This window comes from Xiphias gladius, chromosome 18 (assembly GCF_016859285.1).
Source record: "Xiphias gladius isolate SHS-SW01 ecotype Sanya breed wild chromosome 18, ASM1685928v1, whole genome shotgun sequence".
Classification (NCBI taxonomy): domain Eukaryota; kingdom Metazoa; phylum Chordata; class Actinopteri; order Istiophoriformes; family Xiphiidae; genus Xiphias; species Xiphias gladius.
Genome location: NC_053417.1, coordinates 29,493,590 through 29,520,328, shown reverse-complemented (window position 1 = coordinate 29,520,328; position 26,739 = coordinate 29,493,590). Strand labels below are relative to the sequence as shown.

At 44.1% G+C, this 26,739-nt stretch overlaps 1 protein-coding gene across 1 annotated transcript in view; it reads right to left on the bottom strand.

Moving 5' to 3' along the window:
• Positions 1-26,739, bottom strand: part of plxna3 (plexin A3) — a 120,145-nt gene that overhangs the window by 54,692 nt on the left and 38,714 nt on the right. The window contains 2 exon segments of the mRNA XM_040153850.1: positions 1,139-1,239; positions 6,721-6,861. Of these exon segments, the coding sequence (XP_040009784.1) occupies positions 1,139-1,239; positions 6,721-6,861 (242 nt within the window).

The window sequence follows — 26,739 nt, the reverse complement described above, 5'->3', positions numbered from 1 at the left end:
CCATTTCAGTTTCCGATTAGTCTTCAGTTGTTTTGGTCCAACCCCCAAAGATATTCAGTTTATTGTGACATCAAACAGAGAAAAGCGGCAAATCTGAGACACTGGAGAGACAAGGCCCGGAGGATGGTTATGTTTCTGTTTGAAAAAATGACAGAAACATCTAATCACGTATAAAAACAAGGCTGCCTATACTATACATCAACTGCTTTTACTTTGAAGGGAAAGCTAATTGGTGCTGATCCAAAGAAGAACTTCCTCCACCTGCCTGGACGCTGAACATCAAAGAGTCCTGAAGACTGTAATGCCAACAGAGAGTGTGTGTGAACCATTTATAGAAACATTAATGACGCCTCATGGGAACACACACACGATGGAGGATGTGGGTTTAAACCACACACACATACGGTGGCTTCAGACAGTCTTCACCTTCACTTTACTCTGGTGTACATTTTATTGTCAGATGGATAAAGTTGCCATTTTTTCCCATCGGTCCACACTCAGTAATCCATCATGACAAAGTGAAAATATGTTTTTAGAAATCTTTAAAAGTGAATAAACAATCAAAAAAATGAGGTCTCTCGTTTACTAAAGTATTCAGGTCCTTGAGTCGGTCCTGTGTAGAAGCTCCCAGAACCCCCCGGCAGGTACAGCTCCGAGTCTTCTTGGGCGAGTCTCCTCAAGCTCTGCTCACCTGGATTTGGACAGATTATCCTCTTCTAGCTTTTACCACAAGCTTCTCTTTTTTTGGTTGTTTTTGTAAATGAAAGTGACATCATGTTAAGTACTCCTGTGGACGTTAAGTTATGTGACGACTGTAAGATGAGCAAATAGAAGTGGACGAATCAAAATCTGATTTACATATGGACTCAAACAAGGCTTCATGTCTGTTCACGTCACATACAGGACACGAACGGGCTGAATGACTGGGATCCGGAATAATCTGCGGGTTTATTTTTGTGGTTGTCGACATAACATTGTGTTTGGCAGCTCATGTACAGGGAAGATGTCTCTGTTAAAGCAGCAGACAGAAGTTTCAGATGTCAATGCAAATAAGAACCGTTCAGAAAGAAACTCAGGACCAGGAGTTTCAGTCCAGTTCCGTGACACAGACGGACGGATAGAAAGGAAAGTTTCTTACTTGTTGAAGAGGACACACCATCCACAGTGAGGGTCTCCAGATCCCAGACAGTCTGAGCAGCTGCTGTACTGCTCACAGCTCTCCACTGGAAGTCTGGTCACCTGAGACACACAGATTTACATTCAGAGCATGTGAACGTTCAGTCTGACTACCTGCTCACCCATAAACAGGCTCTCTGGCGCTCCACGCTTTCTTCCACAAATGTTTTTTGCCTTCCTGCGTCTTTATTAGGTTGGTGTCTGAGCGCATCGATTGCTGAACATGTCCATGTGGAAAAAGACCCAGAGAGATGGAAAAACAAGCAAAAAAGAATGTACAATCTCCAGATCTTCTCCTGATCAGATGATCGGCTGCTTATACACCACAGCAGTAACAACCGGTCTGCATCCCTCAAGTCTGATCACAAAACTGAAATCCACCCATTAGCAAAGACATTTTTTAAAGTCACATTCTTTACGGGTTGTCTCCTACATTACACTAGGATTTGGCAAATAATTCAGCAGATCAGATGTGCGTGGACCATGTCTACTATGTAGGAAACTAAGTAAAGAGTCTAAACATGTAACGGTGTCCCTAAATCTTGATTCCAGTATAGTTGTCCCAGAAGTCCCAGTTCCCATCACAGGCGGCTACGCAGCGGGTGTGAGCCCCCCCACATCCAGGTGTCTCCGATCACACCAAGACCAAAGGTTTACAGAGCGTTTCTGCTTTTTCTAAACAGACTGAGGCAACGAATGAAAACCTTACGTCCGAGAGGAAACAGACACAGTATGAAGGAAAAACTCAAACAAAGAATGTGAAACTTTATGAAGCAAATGGATCAACGAGTGTGTGTGTGTGTGTGTCGTACTGTATACCCATAGGTCACTGCAGCAGGGAGAGAGTAAACACATCGGAACACAGTGGACGCTCTGTCTGTCTCTGTCTCATTCAGACGATCACGCATGAATACACTCATTGTCTCTCACTCGCTCGGACAAACACGCACGCGAACGCACAGGGAGTCCCATCTCCTCTCTCAACTCATTATCAGTTTTTTCTTTAAAGAAACGCTGCTGCCGTATCTCCTCTCTGCCAGACTTCATTTATAAACCTGCTGATTCTGCACGTTCTCTCTACATTCATATACTTTATTCGCTGTAACGACGCACTGACTTTAAATTGTGCCGACTCGAATAAATCCATCTGCTCAGAGAAATCCCTTACACTGGTCCACGTGAACGGCTCGCGTGTGAAACACGTTTCACGTATTAACTCAGGACAAAAAAAATAAAAAGCTTTGGCCCTTTCAAGCAATACTTTACTTTTGTAGAATTTATAATCAGTATATAAAGACGTAGTAAACGGTTTATAACACACCACTAATAATAATAATCTGCAACTATTTTGATATTCAATGACTCGTTTGTCATTTTTTAGCAAAGACTGTGAAAAAAGCCAAACATTCTCTGATTCCAGCCTCGTGGACGAGAGGATTCGCTGCTTCTCTGTAATTTATCAACGTAAACTGAATATTCATTTACATGGAAAATCTGGGAACCGCGCAAGAGTTTGTTAGAAAGATTAACCTGAAACGACAAAAGTGTCTGGTCCGCTGCTCTGTGTGAAGCACTTTGTAAAGTGGGTTCTCTCACATAATAAAGATTATTATAGAAACAGATACTGCTTTTGTAAATATGGATGAAACACAGAGGGTGATTCAGCTGTTCACCCATGAAACATTTCAATTATCCAGAAAAGCTTTATCAGGATAAACCGTAGATATGTAGCAGCTCTATTCTGTCCACAGCTCATGTTGAATTTCTCTAAAGAAATCTGTTATTTGAAAGAATATAGAAGTTCTCATAATATTGAAACTTTTTTGTATGATCACACAAACAAGCCTAAAACTAAAACCGAACATCTACACACATTTCGTGTTTTTAGTCCGTCTGAAAACCATTGCACATGTAAGAAATTCAAATGATGTAGCACCTGTGGTTTTTGGCCATTTTCACTCGTGATTCACATGAAGGAGACACGTGAGAGACCGACATCGATTTCAAAACACGTTCCACACGTGTCATTTGAAGTTTTATACTTCGTTTAATTACAAACATAAATTCCCCCGAGCTGAATCATGAACACGCATTTTTTTTTTACGTTACTGTGGCTGTTGTACAAACGGAAAAAAGCAATAAAAAGTGATTCACCTAAGCGGAGGTGTCACGTGGAGACGGAACGCCGCGCTGCGACTGTAAAGGCTGCAGCAGCCGCAGGTGGAGTTCATCAGCTGAGAGCATTAACACGAACGTTCTGTTTGATCCCACACTGCTCTGTTCTGCCTCCCTTTATGGGAACCAGCCTGCAGTTCTGCTGGAGCTGGAACCCTCATGTGAACGTGTGTGTTTATGTAACACTGCAGTGAACCAGCAGAGCTGAGGCAGAGACGCAACCGAGGACTGATCGCTCTTCCTCTGCGTCTCTGTGCCTGTCAAGCACATACAACTACAGTGGTGGTGATGATGGTGGTGGCGATGATGATGGTGGTGGTGGTGGCGATGGCGATGATGGTGATGATGATGATGATGGTGGCGATGGCGATGATGATGATGATGATGGTGGCGATGGCGATGATGATGATGATGATGGTGGCGATGGCGATGATGATGATGATGATGATGGTGGCGCTGATGATGATGGAGGCAATAGCGATTACGATGATGGTGGCGATGGCGATGGTGATGATGATGATGGTGGCGATGGCGATGATGATGATGGTGGTGGTGGTGGCGATGATGATGATGATGATGATGGTGGCGATGGCGATGATGATGATGATGGCATTATTTTGGATTAAAAATGGAAAGTGGATTTCTGTGAACATCTGGTCTGAAATCACCAGCAGAATTCGAACAAACGAATTCAGTTCCTCTGCGTTTTAATCGATGATTCTCGTCTTTTTCAAAACTCACGTTGAAAAAACCTCGTCAGGAAAACTCAAACCTGGATTTGGTTTCAGAAACAGACGTCTTGCTTTGCGCAGGTTAGCTCACCGGCCTGCTTTTGTTTACAGGGCCGCCCCGCTCGTGGGTCTTCATGAGCCCCGTCTGTGGTTCGCGATGTGATCCGAGATCTCAGAACTCCTTCCTATCCACAGTCCCCGAGACTCAGACTGAACTCTGGACGAAGGCGTCCAGGTTGAAGGAACTTCAGAGGGATTTCACACCGTCATTGTTTCTGGCTGGTGTCTTCCTTATTTTACTCAAACAGCGTCAGTATTTTCCTCAGTGGTGCATATTTAATGTGAATGTGTGGTTGTGGTCTGTACTGCTGCTGATGCTGCTGCTGTCCTGGCCAAAGAAAGAGCGGCCTGGAGTCTCAGTGGGACTTTACCTGGTTACATAAAGGAAACTGAAAGTTGAAAATGGAAATCAGGACACCCACAGATCAGGGAGCTGATAATGAAGCTGGTAGCCGCTAAGGTTTCTCCAGTGGGTTCTGGATTTGTCAGAGTGAAAATGACTCGGTAGCTGGTTTTCCACAGTGTGGCTCCTGTAGATTTTATGAGGAGGAGGAAGAGTTAGATTTTCTTTTATGTCGGAATTGGAACCTCGCGTCCTCGTCGGGGACGCACCGGGACGCATTAGAGTTTACACTATAAAAGACACGTGGTCAAATGCGTCCCAGACCACCTCGCTAAGTGGTTTGACTGATGAGATCACAATGTGTCTTAGGGGTCGTTTACACGTATTTAGCGCCTCTAACAGCTGGTTACTGACATCAGGATCCCCGGCACAGACATCTGAATATGAGCAGTTCTCTGTGTGTGTGTGTGTGTGTGTGTGTGTGTGTGTGTGTGTGTGTGTGTGTGTGTGTGTGTCTGGATGTCTTTGTGTCTCATCAGCTGCACAGGAACTAACAGTTGTTGAACTCAGCTCTGCTTCCTCTTGATGGTACAATAAGAGTTTTAACATGGGACACACACACACACACACACACACACACACACACACACACAGAAACAGTGTGTATGGTGGCGCCAGCTGAGTGATATTCACATTCACAACTTCCTGTCTGCAGATGTTAAACAAGAGAATTTATTTCCAACACACCCACACACACACACGCCCTTGTAAATAACTGCGGTGCCTCCGAAATACTGATTTACTGTGTGTGTGTGTGTGTGGGTGTGTGTTTGTGTGTACGTGTGAGTCCCATGTTAAAACTCTTAACATAAGTCTGAACAGAACTTTCTTTGTTTTCGTAACTTACCAATAAAAATAACAATAATAAAATTGATAATAAAACTATCGTAGAACTTCAATTTGAAATCTGATCATTTAACTTTAAAAAAAAAATTCAAGTCAGAACTTTAATCGGAAATCTGATGGTCAATAAAAAAAATAAAAAAAAACCCAACCCAAAACAAACAAGCCAAAAAATCCGAGTCAGAATCTGCTGATTCAATGGAAGCGTAAGCGATTCTGGAGAAAGACGCTCCTTCAGAAGCTGCGTCCCCCACGGTCATGGACCCACAGCGCCAAGGCAACGACACAATGGTGGAGTCCAGAGCGTCCTATACGGCGGGGACACGGACACTTTCTCATGGCTGAGGCAAAACAAACCTCCGTCATCAAACAAACGAAATGCACACAAACAGCATCCAAAACACAACGGAGAGAAAAACTAGTGAGTCAGAGTTTGAGTCCACTAGTGAGACGTAGTCCACCGGCCCCCTGACTGTCAAAACCTCCGTAAAGTTTTTAAAGTTTTGACCGGCCCTCTCTCCGCGCCTGCCATCCGGTCCCCTCGGATGAGTCCCGGGCTGAATGTCTTTCCCGGCCTCCGCCGTTGGAAAACCTCACCCGTCAACGTGGCTCCTGGCCCCGGCCTTTTCCTCGTTCTTCTGACCTCTTCCTCGTTGGCCGCTCCTCGGCCATCTCTCCTTCTCGACCATGCCATTACGTTGTGGAGTACACGCAGTTGTCACGCCGCCGCCGGTAGACGTTCCTCCGCCGCCGGTCTCCCGAGCGCAGTCCCAATGGTCCCATTCAAAACTCTGCACGGTCTGGCAGTAAAGGGCAGACTGCTCCTTCTCTTTCCCCTGGTAATCCTTCAGTTGGCACCATCTGTTAGCATGTGCCAGATTTAGCGTCTCTAGCTCCCACTGCCCCCTTTCCCCCCATCTCCCATCTTCCCCTTCTCCTGTGCACGAGCGCCCCAGAAAGAAGGATGCTGACGATGATGATGGTGATGAGCATGTGGCTCGGCCCAAGACGCTTTGTTTGTGTTACGTTTACGGAGCCAGGGCTGTGTAAGAACACTGGATTCTTTTCCACCGTGAGGACATATTCGCTGAATTTGACAGGACTGTATTGGATCAGAATCACTGACTGTACCTTTAAGTCTGCGTCGCAAACATCCAGATTTGTACGTTTTATAATGGTCAGAAGAAAAGTCACCGGTTTATTTACTGCTACCCGCAGGTCAACAGTGTGTGTGGACTGTGTGTGTGTGTGTGTGTGTGTGTGTGTGTGTGTGTGTGTGTGTGTGTGTGTGTGTGTGTGTGTGTGTGTGTGTGTGTGTGTGTGTGTGCTTACCTGTCTGTCACTGAGCAGGTAGATGTACTGATGGTCTGGACTGAAGACCATGTCTCTCAGGATCGGCTTCCCTTCCACCACCGTCACAGTCTCGTACAGCAAAGCATTCTGGGCCGGTGGTGGGATCCCATCCACACGGATCTGAAACACACACACGGGAACAACACGTTAGACTGATGCTAGCAGAAGACTCTGAGAGCAGCCAGAGATGCTAACATGAAAACCCGCTGGTCGGCTTGGTGCCGAAAGCCCCGTTGAACACAACAGAGAACGCTAACGAGCTGGAGGACGATGCAGGAAGTAGAAAACAACAGCGATTTCTCATTCTTTCAATGGGAAATGCTAACATTTTTGAGACGCTGAAGATTTTAGCATGCAGACAAATACAGCAGGCTAATTAGACGCATTACACGTAGGTGGAGAAATCAGGATGTGCAGGAAATCAGGCCATTGTAGCTGTACACGCTGAAGATGACGACAGCTGTAGCCTTACAAAGCTGGAAAGACAGAATTAAAAATGTCTTCTTTTTTTTTAATAATAGAAATTGACTAGAACTAACAATGTTTCTTTATCTACTTTAAAGCCTAATGCAGAACTTCCATTGGAAATATGCTGATTTAATCCAAGTCAGAACTTCATTTGGAAATCTGCTAATTTGACTCATGAAAGATTTTCTCATGCATGAAGTTTTTCTTTCTGGAAAGAAAAACAAGTCGCAACTTCCATTAGAAATTTCTCAATTTAACAATTTTTTTCTTAACAAGGCTTTACTTTATTTTCAGTATCAAAAAAAAAAAAAAAAAATCAAGTCAGAACTTCTTCATCAAATGACTAAAATGTGACTGAGGCAAATAAACATTTTTTCAAAAGAGGAACACAAAATCAAAATCAGGTGCCAGATTATGACTGCGTGGAGTTCTCCTGTACGTTCAGTGCTTCTCACCCAGCGGCAGAAGAAGTATCCAGATCTTTTAGTTAAGGAAAAGAGCTGAAGTATTAGCAGCAAAAGGTAGTAAAAGCATCAAAAGTAACAGAACTCATGTTTAAATGGCACCATTAGGAGCGTTATATCTATCACATACTAGATCATCAGTCAGTTCAGTGACAGAAGGTTTAAACAGAAGAAACAGAAAAATCTGTAAACTTCTGCGCAGACGTGGCACAGTCACAGCAGACGGCGACCTGATGTCATATGTTGTCTCAGTGATGATTTTATTGGGATGGTGGTGACGGAGGAAAGGTCAGAGGTCGCCACAAATCATCGGGATTCCTACTCTGTGGGCCACGAACGCCCACCAAACATTTAATGAAAATCCGCCGAAGGGACGTCTCACTCTGAACCGAAAGTGTTGGACCGTTTTTGATTGGCATAAAAACAGACGCCATTTTACAGACGTGAGGCCAAGGGATGGGATTAGTTTTTACTGGAGAATAAAGAAGGCTGGTGATGATGATGATGATGATGATGATGTGTTTATATCTGAGTGTGTGATGTTAAATACAGCAGAGGGCTGATGAGGAGACGAGCAGTCTGTTTGAACATGTGGCGCGACTAAAATAAGATTCCCCCCCAAATCTCCCCAAATCTCCCGCCTCCCTCCCTGCGTCTGACCCAGAAAAACACCACAGAGGAAGAGGAGGAGAGGAGGGAGGGAAGGGGTGTAGGAAAGATAGAGAGGACAGACGTGAGGGAGGAAACAGGGATGAAGGAAGGAGGAAGGATGCAAGGTGGGACCAAAAAAGCAGTTGGAAGTAAGGAAAGGAATTAAAGATGGATGGTAGGAGGGAAGGAAAAAGGAGGAAGACAGAAAGATCCGTGTGTGTGTGTGTGTGTGTCAGCTGTAACATGACTGTTTACTACTGCTGATGAGCTGAAGCTACAAAAGTTTGATTTTATTGGAAATATTAAATGTGATTGTTCGATACGACACAAGCTGGATCTGCCAAAAACACGAATCCTCTCCTAAAAAAGCTGAAGGCTTATTTACTTTGGCGTGTTTTTGCCACTGAGCTGGAAAGAGGCTAAACTGACAGATTTGGAATGGGAGTCTTGTGGCTGCGCTGGCTTTGAAAACACAGTGGGACACAATGCATTTTTCAGTTTGTCGTTCAAAGTTTCCGCTCCGACCAGCTTTCATCAGTATTTTGTAGGTGTGTGTGTGTGTGTGCGCGCGAGTGTTTGTGGAATTTTGTGGTGGGAACCATCAGCTGTAAAGTGACTGTGCTCAACTTTCAGTAAACTTTAAAATTGACAGATTTGGAATGGCAGTCTTGTGGCCTTGAAACCACAAATAGCAACTGACTCTTTGAATGTTTCATTTAATTGAAGATTTAATTAAAAGTCTTTAAGACGTCGATACTGAATGAATTCCTCCAGCGCTTCAGTAAAGTCTCTCCGTCTTCTCCAGTCAGACGTTTCAGAGGGATATCAAATTCACTCACTGAGTCCAGTATTGAGGACACATCCAGGAAAGTTTTAGCCTAGCTTAGCCAGCATGGCTACAAATTCCCATTCAAAATGTGGCAATTTTGCTGTTTTCTTGCTTACTGACAAAAAACCCAGCATAAAATTTAATTTGCCACGTTTCTCTTGAAGGGTTTGGTGTTTGGGAAAATTCAGCTCATATGACAGAACAGTTTGTTTTTTATAAACATGTAGAAAACGTGTGGTTTTTAACTGTAAATACATTTTTACAGCTCAGATTTGTGTCAGACAGTTGTGTGTGTATGAGTGTGTGCTGCGTTTGGTGTCTGCTGCAGTGTCCTACTTTAACATCTCCTCCCTCGCTCTGCTGCTGCTGCTGCTGCTGCTGATACTGTGTGAGAGTGTGTGTGTGTGTGAGTGTGTGAGTGTGTGTGTGTCCCCGTGAAACAGGATTGTGTAACTGTTGTGAGTCAGACCTGCTGCCTCAATACTGTGTCTATGTCTGTGTATGTGTGTGTGTGTGTGTGTGTGTGTAGTTCGTCAGCTCTAATTAAGCTCGGCTGCTTAACGAGCAGACAGCTAATTAACACACTGAGAGAACTCAGAGAAATACACACGTTCACCCCTCGCTCCGCTTTCTTTATCTTTATTTGGTTTTTCTTTATCCTCCTTCCTTCCTCCTTTTTTCCTTCATTCCAATTTTCTATTCCTCCTTCTTCTCTCCTATTTCTTGTTTTTTCTTTCTTTGCCCCTTTACGCTCATTGTCTTTCTTTCTCCTTTCCTTCTTTCTTTCTTCCTTCCTTTTTCTCCCTCCCTCCCACACAGACCATGGATCAGATGAATGGAGGACGAGACCAAACATTTAATCAAATTGAATCCGTATCATGAAAACAGACGTCACTCGATCGACAGTAACCAGTTCCACCAAATCTGCCGAAACAGAAACTGTCCTGTCAACAAAGAGATGAATGGAAACTGAGAGGTGGTTTCAAACCATCGGAGCAAACAAGAGAAGACGAGAACAGAAAGCAGAAGCAGAAGGGGGCAGCGAGTGGGAGGAGGAGGAGAAGAAGAAGAACGGAGCGACTCTGTCGGTACGGAATACGCCGCGTTTGGGACTCGGGGGACGGGAGGACGCGGCACGATCGGTTCCCGCTCAGCTCTGGTGCTCACACCTCAGCGCAGAGAGATGCAGTCGAATCACACGCCCGCTCTCCAGTCATTACAACACACACTGAAATGCAGATCTGAGAATAATGTTAACGTGAGTTACGCTGCTTGGATGCTCCGGGTCTTTAAATAAAGTTGAAGCAACATGACACCAGAACATTTCACGTAAAGACAGCGGGAGGTTCATTAGCGTCCAGTCACAGGGCGACGAGATATTTACGTTCTTTGGAAAAATACCTCACTCGCTTTGAAAATATACATGAATGCAAGGAGAAACCAGACATCCCAGTTTTTTGAGCCAGCCCTTAAACGCAGCATACGTTCGGGGATCAGAGTCTCAAAAACTCCGAACACACAAACGTAACCTGGTCCACACGTGTCGGGAGACGTGTGCAGAACAGCGATATTTATTCATGTTGCGATGTATTTATTTGTAAAATCGCTTCACATTTGCTCAGATGCCTGGAAGCCGTCTGTGGATTGGACAGTGCAGCGACTAGTTTCTCTCCATCAACGAAACTTCACTTCACCATCAGACAAACCAAGGAGGCAGCAGCAAATATTACATTTCAGCTGGGAGACCAACATGGATCTTCCTGAAGGAATCGCTGTACGGGGCAAGGAGCCGCTGAGGTGAGGCCGCTCTCCTCGGGACGATGACCATGGATGCTGACTGAAAGCTCCTCGCATCTGCGAGGACACCGGTCTCCCGGGACCTTTGGTTGGGGGACTCGTTGTACGAATGACCACAACTTAGAAATCTAGATGTTTACTTTCTCACCGGTCACAGCTCAAAATCTCCATTATCACCACTGGTGGAGGTGAAATGCATTGTGGGCCCGCAGTCGCCCGCTAAAGTGTCCCGATACAACAGGCAGAGCGAGGCCCCCTTCGGGCCACCTGGACCGAACTTGTGCGGATGTGGACTCGGGCTGCGGCCGCTGACGTTTCACTAGAGCAGACAAGAGTGGAGATTGAGAAGGGCCGAGTGTGACGGAGGAAATGACCTCTGACCTGTGACCTTCGGCTGGTTTTCAAACTGTCAGCACCTGCTTTGTTCTGCACACAGCCTGAGGACTCTCACACACACACACACACACTCTCTCCCTCTCTGACATGTGACCTTTGACCTCTCGCTCTGCTACAATCTGTCTGGTGTCCGCCTCGGTTTCCGATGCCAGTTCACACTTGGAATTTTGCTAAATGGAGTAGATTTTTTCCGTGTGTACAGAAATCTAGCAGCAATATAACTTTTATAAAGCAGCACAGTTTGAGCCACATTTCAACAACACACAGTCAAATAGGAATCTGTGAATGGCAGAAAGACTTTTGAGAGATAAATCAGAAAATTTCCTATGGAAGTTCTGAATGGAATTCTTTTAAGAATCAAAATAAGCTCTATGCAGAACAAAGGTGCACAAGAGTTACATCAGAAGATTTCTAATGGAAGTTTTCAAATTTTTTTTTACAAAGAAAATAAAGTTTACAAAATAAAGACTTACAAGGGCTGAATCAGGGAATTTCAAAGAGAAGTCCTAAGCTTTGTACAGAGGAAAGAGTTTCCGAGCGTTAAATTGGCAAGTTTCTAATGGAAGTTCTGAATTGAATTTTTTGCTAAATAAAGTTATCTCCGTATAGCACAGAGGCTTATGAGAAGCACAGACTTAGTTCAGAAATGTTGTTTCCACAAATCAATGACCTCTTATCCATATTTTGACCCCGCACAAGACCTGGTCATGACAGACAATCAAATATGAATCTGTGTATGGTAGAAAAACTTAGAGTGAATCATTAGACCGGGTTTTTTGTTTTTAAAAAAAAAAAATTCAATAAACTCTACAGAACGAAGACTTTATGAGCATTAAGTCAGCAAATTTCTGAAAGGAGTTGTGACTGGAAATGTTCTGCTAATGAGGAAAGTAATCAGCGTAGAGCGGAGAGACGTTCGAGGAGCACTGGTGTGGTGCCGTAGCCTGCTTTCCACAAACCACCACACCTTTCGCCGTTTTTCAAAACCGAGGCCGTCAGATCTGATCTCCGTAGCTGCAGTTCAGCAGGAAGCTGATCACACGGATCACCTGATCAATAGGCGCCAGAGGATGGCTGATCAGAAAGCGAGCGGCAGCTGTACAGAGGTAAATACCCTCAGATCAGATCAGAGTTTATTGATTAGGACAGAGGAGTGAGGGACTAAAGCAGAGCAAAGAGCAGACAGCTTAAGATCCTTTACAGTCCTGTAACACTGTCGGACTCATGGTGCGCAGCTTGTGCCTACGTTACCCACAATGCAACTCTCCATCCGACAGCCGGTTTTGAGATTGGGGTGTGCCGCGCAGCAGAGGCCCCTGCGGATTATCACGCTTTATCAAAGCCCATTTCCGCGCGTACCCGGAACCGTTTTATACGTTTTTTACGTTTTATTTGGCTTCACCCACCGATCACCTGCTTATACCTCATCAATATCCTATAAATAACAAGGTCCAGTTGGTTTTAATCCATTACACCGTATCTGTCCTTTACGATTCATCTGTTGCAGAGTATGTGGACGTGGCTGCTCTTTGTTCTTCTTGTGATCGACAGAAATCTTCCTTTTCGTTTCTCTGTGATGGTGCAGAGCTTCCTAACCACGCTTCCAGTTTCAACCTCACACTTTTACGTGAGGTAACTTTTTCTTTTGTTCAGACGCAATAAAAGTCCGTTCCTATATTTGAATGGCTGAATTTTATGTCCAATAGCTGTTTGGCCTATTTACTAAATCCCCACCCAGTTTGTTGCCTTTCCTTTCTGAAGTCCAAAGCCTCCTACAACCTTCGAGAACCAAAAAGTGCCTTAATGTATCAATACTGAGATTTAACTCATGAGAATCCTTCTCTTACTTTATTGATCAGTTTCCTTATTTATTATTCCTTAATCTTCTTTTCCCCTAATCTCTTTTCTGTTGAATAATTATAGAAATGCCTGCGTGTTATATGCTGTCGTCCATTTTGTTCCGGTTGGACCCTAAACGTCTTCCTGTGTTTGAGATACATTTGTCTCGTTCACTCCCCCCAGATGTTTCTCCTGTTCGTATCGGTAGACTTCAGTGGTCCAGTTTCTCTAACGGTTCCTAATGACTAGAGCCCGACCGACGCGGGATTTTAATATTTGAGGGATTAGAAACTCTGATGAGAATCTATCGTCCGACATTCGTCTTTCAGCAGAAACACATAACATCATCAAAGAGCCAAGATGTGGTAAAGGAGCTAGCTGCATTTTCCAAGCACCGTTTATGCCGCCTGCGCTCTTTAATGATGCCGTAACCCGAAACGGTGACTGAGAGCGAAGGCGCCGCAGAAACAAGACAAACGGCGAGAGGCAGGGGGGCCAGGAGAGAGTCTGGACCGGCTTTCGGGCCCCGCTACCCGGCTGCTTCGACGTGTGGCGGTGGGACATCAGCTCAGGGGGCGGGCGTCGGTTCTGAGCAGGCGCCGTGCCTCAGTTAGCGGCGTCCACTGACAAGCCCCGGCAGTAGCTGGCTCCGTGGCTGGCGAACGGAGCAACCGAAAAGGCGCTCGCTGCTGGACGAACTACGCAACGGCGGCGCCGGTTATAAAACCGCTCCAGCCGCGACCCTTGGAGTTCCCACACTTATTCTGGATCCTGGTTTCTCCCTTTAACCCGCTATCCCTGGGGCGCACTGCATCAAATCCCTTCCGAGATGATTATTGGTAGCATTATTACTAATTACTGATGTCAGTCTCTGCATATTGATCACAGCTGATTTATTTCACTCGATAACTGTTTTGTGTTGAAGAACAGGTGGAGAGTTCAGCCTGTTATTGTCACATGATCCCGTCAGTTAATGAAACACACGGTTTTTGATCTGACAGAGAGAGTGTGTCTGTCAGCGCAGGCGCGCACACACACACACACACACACACTGAAGCTGAAGTAATTCAGCTGGTTCATCAGAGAGAGAAAACTCCAAAGTCCAAACTGAAAAATGCATCATGAACGACTTCCCTCTCTCGTCCCGTCTTTGTCTCCATTTCAACAACGTTTCAACGACGTGACATTCTCATCACAAAACGCGTTATGAAGGCCTGTGTTACTCAATCTACCATGACACTGAGCTTAGAAGTATCCGCTGATCACATGCAGCTAAATAAAACGGACAATATTTTATGTAATATTACAAAAAAAAACGCTAAACGTTGTCATTAGTGAAACCCAGTTGTATTGTGGTAACCTTGGATATTTTGGGGTAAATCTGGAGTTTATGTCTAATTATTTTAGACTATAAGACTTTTTCTCTACTGTTCATATTTTACACAAATATTCCGATATGGTTTAAACATTTCCACATCATCAGTCTTTCTGCTGGAGGGCATTTACTTCATTTAGCAATACAGAAATAAATAAACCCAAGAGCGAAATTCCATCGGAAATCCGCTGAGTCTTCGTTCGTAAAGCTGCTTTGCTTACCGAAGGAAATTCAAGTCCGAACTCTGGTTGGAAACTCTCTCAATTCACTCTCGTGTGTCTCTCTCCCATACGCAGACTCAAATGTGATTGTGATGATTGGCTTCAGTTTGGAGAGGACAGGGCTTCTGCTTGCTAAGTTAACTCTCTAAAGTGAGTAACTCTCTCTGCATTTTTCCTCAGTGAGTTTATTTCCTTTAAAAAAGGTCAAATTCATAACTTTAATTGCAGATTTGCTGATTTAAATTCCACACTTCTTCCGTTATGGAGAAATCGGAACCGGTGGAAATCTGATGGCTGAGCTTCCTGGTTAGAGATGATATTGTTTATTTCAAGAATCCAAGTCAAGAATCTCGACTGGAAACTTGTCCATGTAACATTCATAAGTCTTTTCTTTTGTGCAGAGTATTTTTTTTTTTTTGAAATCCTACTCAGAACTTCTGTTGTAAATCTGCTCAGTCTTTCATCTGCTTATTTTGTTTCTTCAAACAATCCAAGCCAGATCTTCCACTGGCAGTTTGCTGATTTGACTCTCACACACATCATATTTCACTGTTTTTGGTGACAGCTAGTGACTGGTCTCAGCTTGTGTTTAAGTGAGTCAGTTACAAACTGAAGTTCTGCAGCTGGTTTTGAGAAAACCAATCACAACTTTTCATTTTCACGGTTTATTCTGCTCAGCTGGCCAGCTATTGGTGGAAACCTGATATTACTGTCTCTCTCTCACACACACACACACACACACACACACACACACACACACACACACACACTCAGTATTATCAGTAATATAGCTGGTTTATCTCAGATGAACTGGCAGCTTTACCCCCCCCCCCGTCTCCCTCACCACTGGACTGGACTACACATTTAATAGTTATTTCAAACACACGCACACACACACACACACGCACACACACACACACACACACACACGCACACACACACATAAATACTCTGAGGTATTGCATGACAGTGGAATTTTAGGCAGCTGGATGCAGGCCTGTGTGTATGGGTATTATCAGCCTTAAACACACACACACCAGCTATATGACCAATGACTCTGGTAATGGATCCGATTACTTACACACACGCACAAGCGCGCGCACACACACACAGCTGCTAAGTACTATTATTACTCTGTTAACTGCAGCTCCACTAACTGTCACTGACTATTAACAGACTGAAACACACTGATTAAGGTCCTCTCAATCAAATCTAATCAAATCACATCCAATGCAGAACTTTTACTGGGAACCTGCTGATTTAACAGCACTTGGACTGGATTTCTGCATTTGTATTTTTACTCTCGTGTCTCTTATATACTGGGCATGTTTTCTTTTCAAGTAAAAAAAAAAACAGTGCAGAGCTTTTATTGGAAATCTGCTTTTAAAACTGTCGTCAGTATTTTCTATTTACAGGCTTTATTTTCTTTGTATATCAAAAACGCAAAACTTGAATTGGAAACCTGCTGATTTGACACCGAGTCTTTCTTTCATACAACATTTATTTCCTTTGTCGTCCTCCGTTTCCAGATCCACTGAGTTAGGTATTTTAAGTTTATCTTGTATACACATATTTTTGCTGTTTATTAAAATGCTTAATCTGAATACTTTTCAGAGTCTAGAGGAAGTAAAAATAATCCAGTAATTCACAGGAGAAAACAAAAGTTTTTTCCAAAGATAAACATTTCAGTAAACGGTGGAAAACAGCTAATGCAGCTTCAGTCTCTGATATTTTTCTGGTTTCAAGATAAGGTCCATTTTCTGTTTTCATCTCATCTTATAAGGTTTCTGATTTTTGTTGGTTTTTGCGTCGCATTGTGGCAAAGACGTTGAATGTGGTGTTTTTCTGAGGAAGTCTTGTTCTGTCAGACGCATTAGTGTCTGTTAGCAGACTCATTCAGCTCTCATTCAATCTGTCTGCCTCTCGATTTCATTCACTAACACATTACAGCGCCCTGAAACTCCTGAAACTCAACGCTGGCCTGTACTTTCACCTCAACACACACACACACACAGCCTGCCTGTGAGCATGCTATGCTCAGGTTTCATCCAGCTGCTGCTGCTTCTCTCCTGCAGACTCTCCTTCCAGACTGTGTTCTCAATAATGTGGACAAATTTGAAGATTATGTTTTCCTCAAGTTTCCCTTTGATAGTGAAAGAGCCCCAACAGCAGAGCTACTGAGTGTGTGGAGCTGAAGCTAAAAAGCATTTCAACTGTATGAAGGATCTGCGAACCGCTCCAGGTAGAATCTCAGCCGGAAACTAGACAGTGTTTTACGATTTCTAGAAGACTGAATATGGCTAAAACTACGCTGATTTGCGGAAACGATCTTACTGAACTAAATCTCAAGCTCATAAGTCTGTCTTCTCGGGGCTTATTTTATTTTTCATAAAAATAAAGTCAGAACTTCTGTTGGAATTCCGCTCACTTATGTCTCCGAAGTCTTTCTTCTGCGCTGAGCTTGTTTTCTGTATTTATCAAAAACCCGAGTGCTGATTTAACTCCCAGGAGAGCTGATCAAACTTTCTTCTGCAGGAAACTTTTATTTTTTCTCAATGAGAAAACAAACAAACAAAAAACAAGTCAGAACTTCCATTTAAAGTTTGCTAATTTAACTTTCATGTGTCTGTCTTCTCTGTGGAGGTTATTTTCTTTATCACAAAATTTAGGTCAGAACTTCTATCAGAAATGTTTTATGATTTAATGCGCTTTAGTCTTATTATGGAGCTTATTTTTTGTTATCTGTCATCTACACGGAGCATATTTACTTTTTTCATCAAAAAACATAATGCAGAACTTCATTTGGAAATCAGCAGATTTAATTCTCATAAGTCTTTATACTGTATGGAGGCTATTTTCTTTATGACACAAAATCCAAGTCAGAACTTCCATTGGAAATCTGTTGATTTAAACCCGAGCGTCCTTTATGTCCAAATTGGTCCACGGAAAGACACCAGCGCTCATACGAGATAAATGCTCACGTCTTTCTGTAATTCCTCTGTGGGCTTAATGATGCCTGGTGCATTAGCACCACCGACAGGACAGCAGTGTCTTTGGAGGGACGAAGTGTTGTTGCAGCTCTATCCCGTCTCCGCGGACTCAGCACGGCTGATCATATAACCTGGCTGCTATCACCGACATATCTTTGTACTTCTGTTGTCATGACGACTGCATCAGAGTAGCACAGGAACAAAGTAGTGAATATTAAATAAAGAAAAAATAAACACGCAACCTCCTTTTTCCTGAACCGGGGATCAGACAAAGAGGAGGACACTGTGTGTGTGTGTGTGTGTGTGTTTGATGGATGGCCATCCTGTCCATTTAGCTCCTTCAGACAGACACTAAACATTGTTCAGTCAGCCATCAGAGCCTGAGGGAAGAAGAAGAGGAGAAGGAAGGGCAGTGAAGGGTGAAACAGGCGGGGGGGGTGCAGTTAAGCTTATTAGTTCCTACCCATCCCCCCTGAACACACACACACACACACACACACACACACACTACAGACAATACTGAGACCACCAACTGATGGTTTTAACCCCTTGGGCATGTGCACACACACACACAAACTAAAAGTGACAGAGGAGGTGAAGGAGGTGAAAGCAGCACACACACACACACACACACACACACACACACACACACACAATGTCTGTGTGTCTTTCTATTAATTTACTGATCGAATAAAATTACGGATGGTTCTGTGATTAAAGGACATTTCTGTATCATCTCTGTACCAGGGCTTTTATTTCGGTAGCTGTGTCTATCCTTCCTGTTACATCTTTACAGAGTCACAACAAAACAATTTAATATTCATAAGAATTTTTACGGCTTGCAGGATGACCTCTGACCCTCCATGCTTACCGTCACATGGTGAAATGTGTGGTTTCACCTGACAGCTTTTTCATTTTCTTTCACAAATCAGTGGTTTGGATTCTAGTCTGGACATGTTGAAATGTCCCCAGGTGACGTCTTCAAACAAGTGAGGAAAAAAAAAACAACAACTCAGGACTTCTGCTGAAAATTTACTGATTTAACTCTATTACGTCTCTTCTGTTCGGACATGACTTGCTCTATTTAGTAAAAAATCGAAGTCCGAACTGCCTCTGAAAATCTGCTGATTTAACGTTATTAAAACATTCGTCTCTAGAAAAGCTTATTTTCTTTAATTTTTCAAAAAAAAAAAAACAACAACTAAGGACTCCCATTGGAAATCTGCTGAATTAACTCTTATCAGTTTCTCTTCGGAACCTATTTTCTCAGAATGTCCACTTAAATTAACTAGCAAGTCTTCCCTTCAGTGTAGAGCTTAAGTTATTTATTTATCAGAGAATCCAAGTCCAAACTTCAAATCATAAATCTGGTGATTTATAGGTCTTTCTTCTATATGTAGAATAAAAAAAAATCCAAGCCAGAACTTCCATTTCCAATCTGCTGATTTAAGTCTCATTAGTCTTTCCTTCTGTACAAAACTTACTATTTATCAAAAAATATCCAAGTCAGAACTTCCATTCAAACTTTAGTGATTTAGCTTGACACATTGAAAAAGCTCACTCCAGACAAGGTTTGGCATTTTTTCCTGATTATATTTTATATATATATATCTGAAAATATATATAAATGATCACAAGAGTTGTTGAATTTACTATTGATTGACTAATGGATTAATTGACTAGTTCCTACAGCTCTCCAAATATTCCATAAGAACTGAAAAGACTGATACACACAAGTACCACAATAAACCCATGACAGCCCTAAAAGGTTCCCCCCTCTAAGCCTGCATTATCATCACCCTGGTACATATGATATAATAGATAACGTATACCCATTAACCCCCCCCCGGTAGAGTGGTAGAACAAGATAAACTGAGGGAGAGCGGATGAAGTGTGAAGAGCCTTCAGTCTCATTGGGGAGCTGACAGATTCGTTCGTTCTTCTATCATCTCCTTGGCAACTGAATAATAATTAATCTACCCCTGTGTGTGTGTGTGTGTGTGTGTGGTATGAAGGCATCTCTGTGCAGCATGTTTTCTACAGTGTGTGTGTGTGTGTGTGAGAGATTTTTTTGTGTAGCCTGTGGTGATGCAACGGTATCTATCCCTGAATATGTAGGGCAGCTTTTGGCTAGGAGAGAGAGAGGGGGATGATGCAAAAGGAAAAAAAAAGGTAGGGGGAAGGGAAAGAGGGAGGAGGTGGGAGAAAGAGGGAGGGAGACACACGGAAACGGGAGATGATATCCAGAAACTTTCTGCTGGGTCTTCAGCAGATTAACTGATAAATTCTCACAAAACTAAAGTCACAGAAACATTTTTGGTCGATTTTTCTGCCCCCTACAGAAAAAAAAAGACTATACTTGGGAGGACATCTGGTACAAAAACAAAGACACCTACTTTAGCATTAATGTGAGCGGAGTACCACAGGGATCAATACTCGCCCCCCTTCTAGTCAGTCTATACATCTTCCTATTAGACTGGATTTTCATAAAGTAACAACACAGTTGTTGACAACCTTCAATTCTAGATTATCTACGCTAACTACTGACAAAAAACAAAACTGAGGTGAGAGTGAAGTCTTTGGTAGATCAACTTTTGTATTTTGTGTATATTATATTTATTGTTCATACTTTTACCTTATACCTATATTTTTACAATAGCCTCATGTCTCTAATTTAATATAACTCCTGTCAATAGTACGTAAGAAATGGCTTTGAGAGTTGCTGTTTTTTTTGTACTTTCTTATTTTATTACTTGTTTCACCCATTTTTGTTCTGTCTCTTGTGCTGCTGAAACAGGTGACGACAACAACAACAACACATAATTAGAATTGAAATGATTAGTTGATTAATCGATCGACAGAAGAATAATCTGCAACTATTTCGATAATCGATCAGGAAGTATTTCTTTCTATATGAAGCTTATTTTCTACTTGGTAAAAAAAAAAAAAAAATCAATGTCAGGACTACCACTGGAAATCTGTTGATTTAACTGTGTTGTGTTCAATATTACCCCTAGTATAACTTAAAGTACTACTACTGATCATACTGTCCGTGCTGCTGCTGAGAGCTGTCTAAGCGAATGGTTGTAATTCCAATACTGTCACATGCAGACTGGATGAAGCAGAGGTCTATGCTTGTGAGGACATCCTGTAAGAAAACACAGTAGTAATGTGAGGGGAGTACCACAGGGATCAATACTCGGCCCCCTTCTCTTCAAGCTATGCATCTTCCTGTTGGACCAGATGTTTCAAAACATCAATAATAATCACTGTATCTATAATGACGATGCAAATGTCAAATCTACATTTCTCCTTTAAATTAATGACTGGGTGTGCCTGAATCAACCAAAAAAAAAAAAGTCGTTTTTCAACTGAGGTGACTTTAATTAAAGACAGAATAATATTGTGCACCTTGACTCTGTGAGTCAGGTTAGAAACTTGGGTGTTGTCTTTGACTCAGGCCACATGTAGTAGTAATACTGGTAACATTTTACTTTGAGTCTCTCTATCTAGCATTGCTAATCAGAATATAAAGAAGCACTAACTGGTTCATAACAGACTCTGACGCAGCTGTGACCGGATCCCAGTGTTTCCTAACGTCTCTGTTACCGGCTCCAACTCCTCCTGTGGACACGCGTCACTGGAGGCTGCTGGATAAATAGAGTAAAACCCAGCTGGAATAATAGGAGATATGTCTTCATAGGAGAAGTTAGAACAAATACTGTACATTCATAACTACTTAAACATGTTGTTATAGCTGCTTACAACTACATTATAGTGTGTTATAAACCATTCCATGTTTGTATACTGCTTATAGATGCTAAATGGTTCCACTTACTGTACTAGTACATGAATTACAGCCTTTTATCATCTAAAAACAACAGCTCCCTCAGGTCTAAACGAAGCGTTGAAAAGTCAAAAGGTCGATCCAGTCCCAGGCAGATTAGATTAATGTAAAAAGATTTTTTAAAAATTCTCATGTCGACCCAAAAACGTTGTCAGACAACTACAGCTAGTTTGTTAAATGACGAAGGAAACGTGTGCGTGCACTTAACTCTGGCAGAGTTTGTGTTATTGTTGTTGAGCAGGAGACAGAAAGACAAAGAGCAGAGCAGCTCTCAGCCGTAAATATCTTCAACATGAGGTATCCACTCGGCTGGAAGACTCTGTGTGTGTGTGTGTGTGTGTGTGTGTAGTACCACTATGAGTGGTACTACTGTTGCAACTCCCACAACCTAAAATACTTCAAGTTGTTTGTGCTTTCCTGCAAAGCAGTGGTTCCCAACCTGTGGTTCTGGACCCTCCCAAAGGAACCCACCATTACTCTGAGGGGTCACAAGGTGATTTAAAAAATAGGAATGTACGTGTAAATCTAACGTAAGGAGAGGAAAATATATTTCTATAATCAAAACTATGTTCATTTTTCCGACTTTTCTATACGTTTTCAATCAAGTTCATTCATGAAGGTAAAATCAGTTTGGTTGACGTGTCCACAGCTCATGTCCACACCGAGGCCGTGGACAGAGGACAGGACAGCGGTGTGTTTGACGTCTCAGTGACAGAGAGCAGAGCAAACAGGAACGTTACCGTCACCGTGACCGAATCCTCAGATAAAACCCTGACCGACTGCCCATAATAAAACAAAGCTGGCTGACAGGTAGAGGAAGCCAAAGGTGCCATTGAGCAACTGGAAATGATCGTAGTTCCGGATGGAATCATGAAAACCGATCCTCTGCTGCTGCTCTGGTTCATCTTGGTTTCCATGGTTTCTTTGACTCAAACCATGATGTGTCAATATTTCTTGCTGCTTCAACTACTACGGCTGATAGTTACTGTCTGTGCTGCCGCCGCGAGCCCGTTCACTCGAATGGTTGTAATTCCACTACCGTCCAACCACGCACACGCACACACACGCACACACACACACACACACACACACACACACACACACACACACGCAAAAACACACACACGCACGCACGCACGCACGCACACGCACACACACGCACACACGCAAAAACACACACACGCACGCACGCACGCACGCACGCACACACACACACACGCACACACGCGCGCACACACACACGCACACACACACACGCACACGCACGCACACACACGCACACACACACACACACACACACGCACACGCACGCACACACACCTCTGAGCTGCCAGTTAGCTTGTTACTCTCCACCTGCTGCTGTGTATCTGCCCATACATCCATCACTGTGTGTGTGTGTGTGTGTGTGTGTCCGGTCTGAGCCGGCCGAGTCTCTGTATTTGCTCAGCAGTAATCGTCTGCTTGTTCACATGGACACGGTGTTTGCTGCTGTCCACACAGCCTGACCCCGTGTAGGAGAATGTGTGCGCACACGCACGTCTTTCGAAACCGTCGGTGTGAGGGCGTTTTGGGAAAGTGAGGACATTTTGTCCGGTCCTCACAACTTCAAAGGGCCGTGTGAGGCATCAGACTTTGTTCTGGGGGTTCAGGTCAGAATCAGGTTTAGGTCTGGGTCAGGGTGAGGGGCCAGGGAATGCGCTGTGTCAATCACAGGTCCTCACAACTACAAGAAGACCAACACGGTCCCTTCAGATCACAGTGCTTTGCTTTATCGGACGCTGAGAACGCGCCGGTTCCCGCGGCCGGAAACCTTCCGTTTTCAGAACGTCTCCGAAATCCTTATCAGCAACGATATGTTTCGCCCCGTAACGTCCGCCGTCCTCGTGGAGTTAGACCCTCGCGATCAATGTGGACATGAAGTGTGACGGAGCTGGACCGCCGGACTGCTTTCAAGGCGGGACACCGCATCCTTTCAGGGTTCCCACTGTGCACTCTGCCCTTTCTATGACACCGTCCACAATGATGGAAAAGGATGAAAATCCAACCTATTCAAACAAATACGTTTCTAGTCATGTAACTTTTTTACAGTAGTGGCAGTCTGTGAATCTGCATCAGGGGTTTCCAGAGTCCGGCACTGCGGACCCCGTCTCTGGGACAAATGAGGCAGGCGAAAAACACTGAAGGTAACCAATACGACAGTAAAGGTGTTGTCCAGAGCGGTTTACCGGATCTTTTCTTTCTTCGACGACCAGGAGAATAAAAAAGATGGAGAAAGACGCATTGCTCTGGTCTCTGACTTCCGTCCACGGTGGTTACTCCGGACGGACAGACGCTTTCAGCATCGGTCCGTTTTCTTTCAGCAGATCCGGCGAACAACGACCCGTCTGACGTCAGCAAACGTCAGCCAACAGCTGCCAACAGCGACGGTGGCCGGAGGCCGACTGAGAGGGAGACATTCTTTCCACACAAAGATCGTGTGGAAAAGTTCATTAACTTTGCTCTGATTCACTGATTGGTTCCTGCTGCTTATAATTACAGAGAGAGAGAGAGACACAGACAGAGAGAGAGAGAGAGAGAGACACAGACAGAGAGAGAGAGACAGAGAGAGAGAGAGTTTTAATAAATGCCGTCAGCTGCTGTTCAGTTATTTCTTTCTTTAGTTATTTAGTTATCTTCTTTCTGATTTGACGACACTGGACACTGAAGTCGTTACAGATCCAGGTGAGAGACACGGGGGGGGGGGGGAGTCGTTTTCACCCATTCGAGTGTGTGATGAAACACGAGGCAATAACACTCACACTCTCTCTGAAGTGGGTCGAGGTGTCTCCGTTAAAAACATCAAACCGACTGTGACGCTGGCGGAAACATGAATTACAGGACAGATTAAACGGCCCGATCGCCACAGTTGTTTCAGACCGACTGACGACACGACATCTGACGCCGCTTTACTCCGCTACCCCATTACATTCCAGAGGGACACGTTCTGTTTGCTGCTCTACATCTATCTGACAGATTTAGTTGATGGTTACTTTTCGGATTAATATTTAACTCACACAAAATTATATAGAAAAATACTATAAGCTCATAAAAGCCATCGTTAAATGTTGAACCAGCGGCTCCAAATTCTTTGGCTTTTGCGACCCCTCATTGAAAAAGTAAGTAAATCTGTATTTAAATAGAAGTCTTCAAAACCTGGGTTACGAAGCGCTGCACGGGCTGCAAATGAAAACATACGGTGACAGAAGCAGATGAAGAAACAAGTCAGGGGAAGAAACACGAGCAAAAGTTATAAGAAGAACAAAACCAAAGAGAAAAACAAGCAGGATGAGGAAGCGTCAATAAAAGGCCTGAGAGAAAAGGTCGGTGTTCAGATCAGACCTGAGCCCCTGATGGGGACTAGAATCAGAGACCGGTCACAGGAGACAGGTCCCTGCACGTGAACTACGTTTACTGTGACACTGGACCCACAGGAAGTACTTTTACTGTGACACTGGACCCACAGGAAGTACTTTTACTGTGACACTTTATTTCTAATAATCTTGTGTGTGTGTTGAGAAGAGTCTGTGTGGAAACAGCAGAGTGAATGAAGAGGGTCTGTTTACTGGGAACACTGGACCTTATCATCACCATCTCTCTCTCTCTCTCTCTCACACACACACACACACACACACACACACACACACACACACACACACACACACACACACACACACAACCTCTTTGTGTGTGTGTGTGTGTGAGTCCCTGGCAAACTCCTGGGAACAGGAAACACTTTTCAATAGGCCACAATGACAGAAACAAAGAGCTTTCACACACACACACAGACACACACGCGCACGCACACACACACATTCGCACACACACGCACACATTTTCTCCAAGAGTAGTTTGATTGGTCGCACTTGTAAACATTTTATTCTGTCTTCAAAGTTACACACATACAGATATACACTGTTTCCTCTCCTCGTTTCCTCTCCTGTTTTGTCTCCTCTCCTCGTTTCCTCTCCTCTAAGTTTTCTGCTGGTGTTAAACTGCTGTCACACTTTAACACACACACACACACACACACACACACACTCAGTTTCATACAGTATTTTGCTTTGCTGCTCAAATCTGTGAGAAGAAAAACAGCCCCCCCCTCCCTCCACTCCTCCTCCTCCTCCTCTCTTCCTCCTCCCCTCCCCTCCCCTCCTCCTCCTCCTCTCCTCCCCCCCTCCCCTCCCCTCCCCTCCCCTCTCCTCTCCACCCCCCCCCTCTGTATTTTCTGTTAATGTGACCCAGTTTCAGGTGCTCGGTGGATTAAGCTCAGCTCTGCTGCCTCAAACACTTTCTCTAGATTTTTCTCCCCCACGTTCCCTCTCTCCCCTCCCTACCTCCTCTTCTCCTCCTCCCGTCTTTCCTTCCTCTCTCCCGCTCCTCCGCCTCCCTTTCCCGTCTCCCTCTCATCGGTTTCCCTGTCCTCCTCGAAGACCATCCCCTCCCTGGATTATCCTCCTTTCTGAGTTGTTCCTTAATTTTCTATTGATCCATCGTTCCTCTCATTCTCTATCATCTTCTCCTCCTGACTCTTCTCTCCTTCCTCCCGTCTTCCATCCATCTCCTTCGCTCTCTTCTGCCAGTTTCCTCATCCTCACCTTCATCTCGCTCGTCTCCATCCTCCGAAAAAAATCCCCCACCATCATTTTGATTCCTTTTCTCTTGCTTTCCCTTTTCTTTTTCTTCCTTCACTATCATCATCTCCTCTCCTCGTTTCCTCCCCTCTCCTCGTTTCCTCCCCCCTTCTCGTTTCCTCCTCCCTTCTCTCCTCTTTTCTTCTCCTCTCCTCGTTTCCTCCCCTCCCTTCTCCTCGTTTCCTCCCCCCTTCTCGTTTCCTCCTCCCTTCTCTCCTCGTTTCCTCTCCTCTCTTCGTTTCCTCTGCCCTCCTCCTTTCCTCCCCTCTCCTCGTTTCCTCCCCTCTCCTCGTTTCCTCCCCTCTCCTCGTTTCCTCCCCTCTCCTCCCTCTCCTCTCCTCGTTTCCTCCCCTCTCCTCTCCTCCCCTCTCCTCGTTTCCTCCCCTCCCTTCTCCTCGTTTCCTCCCCTCTCCTCATGTCCTCCCCTCTCCTCATTTCCTCTGCCCTCCTC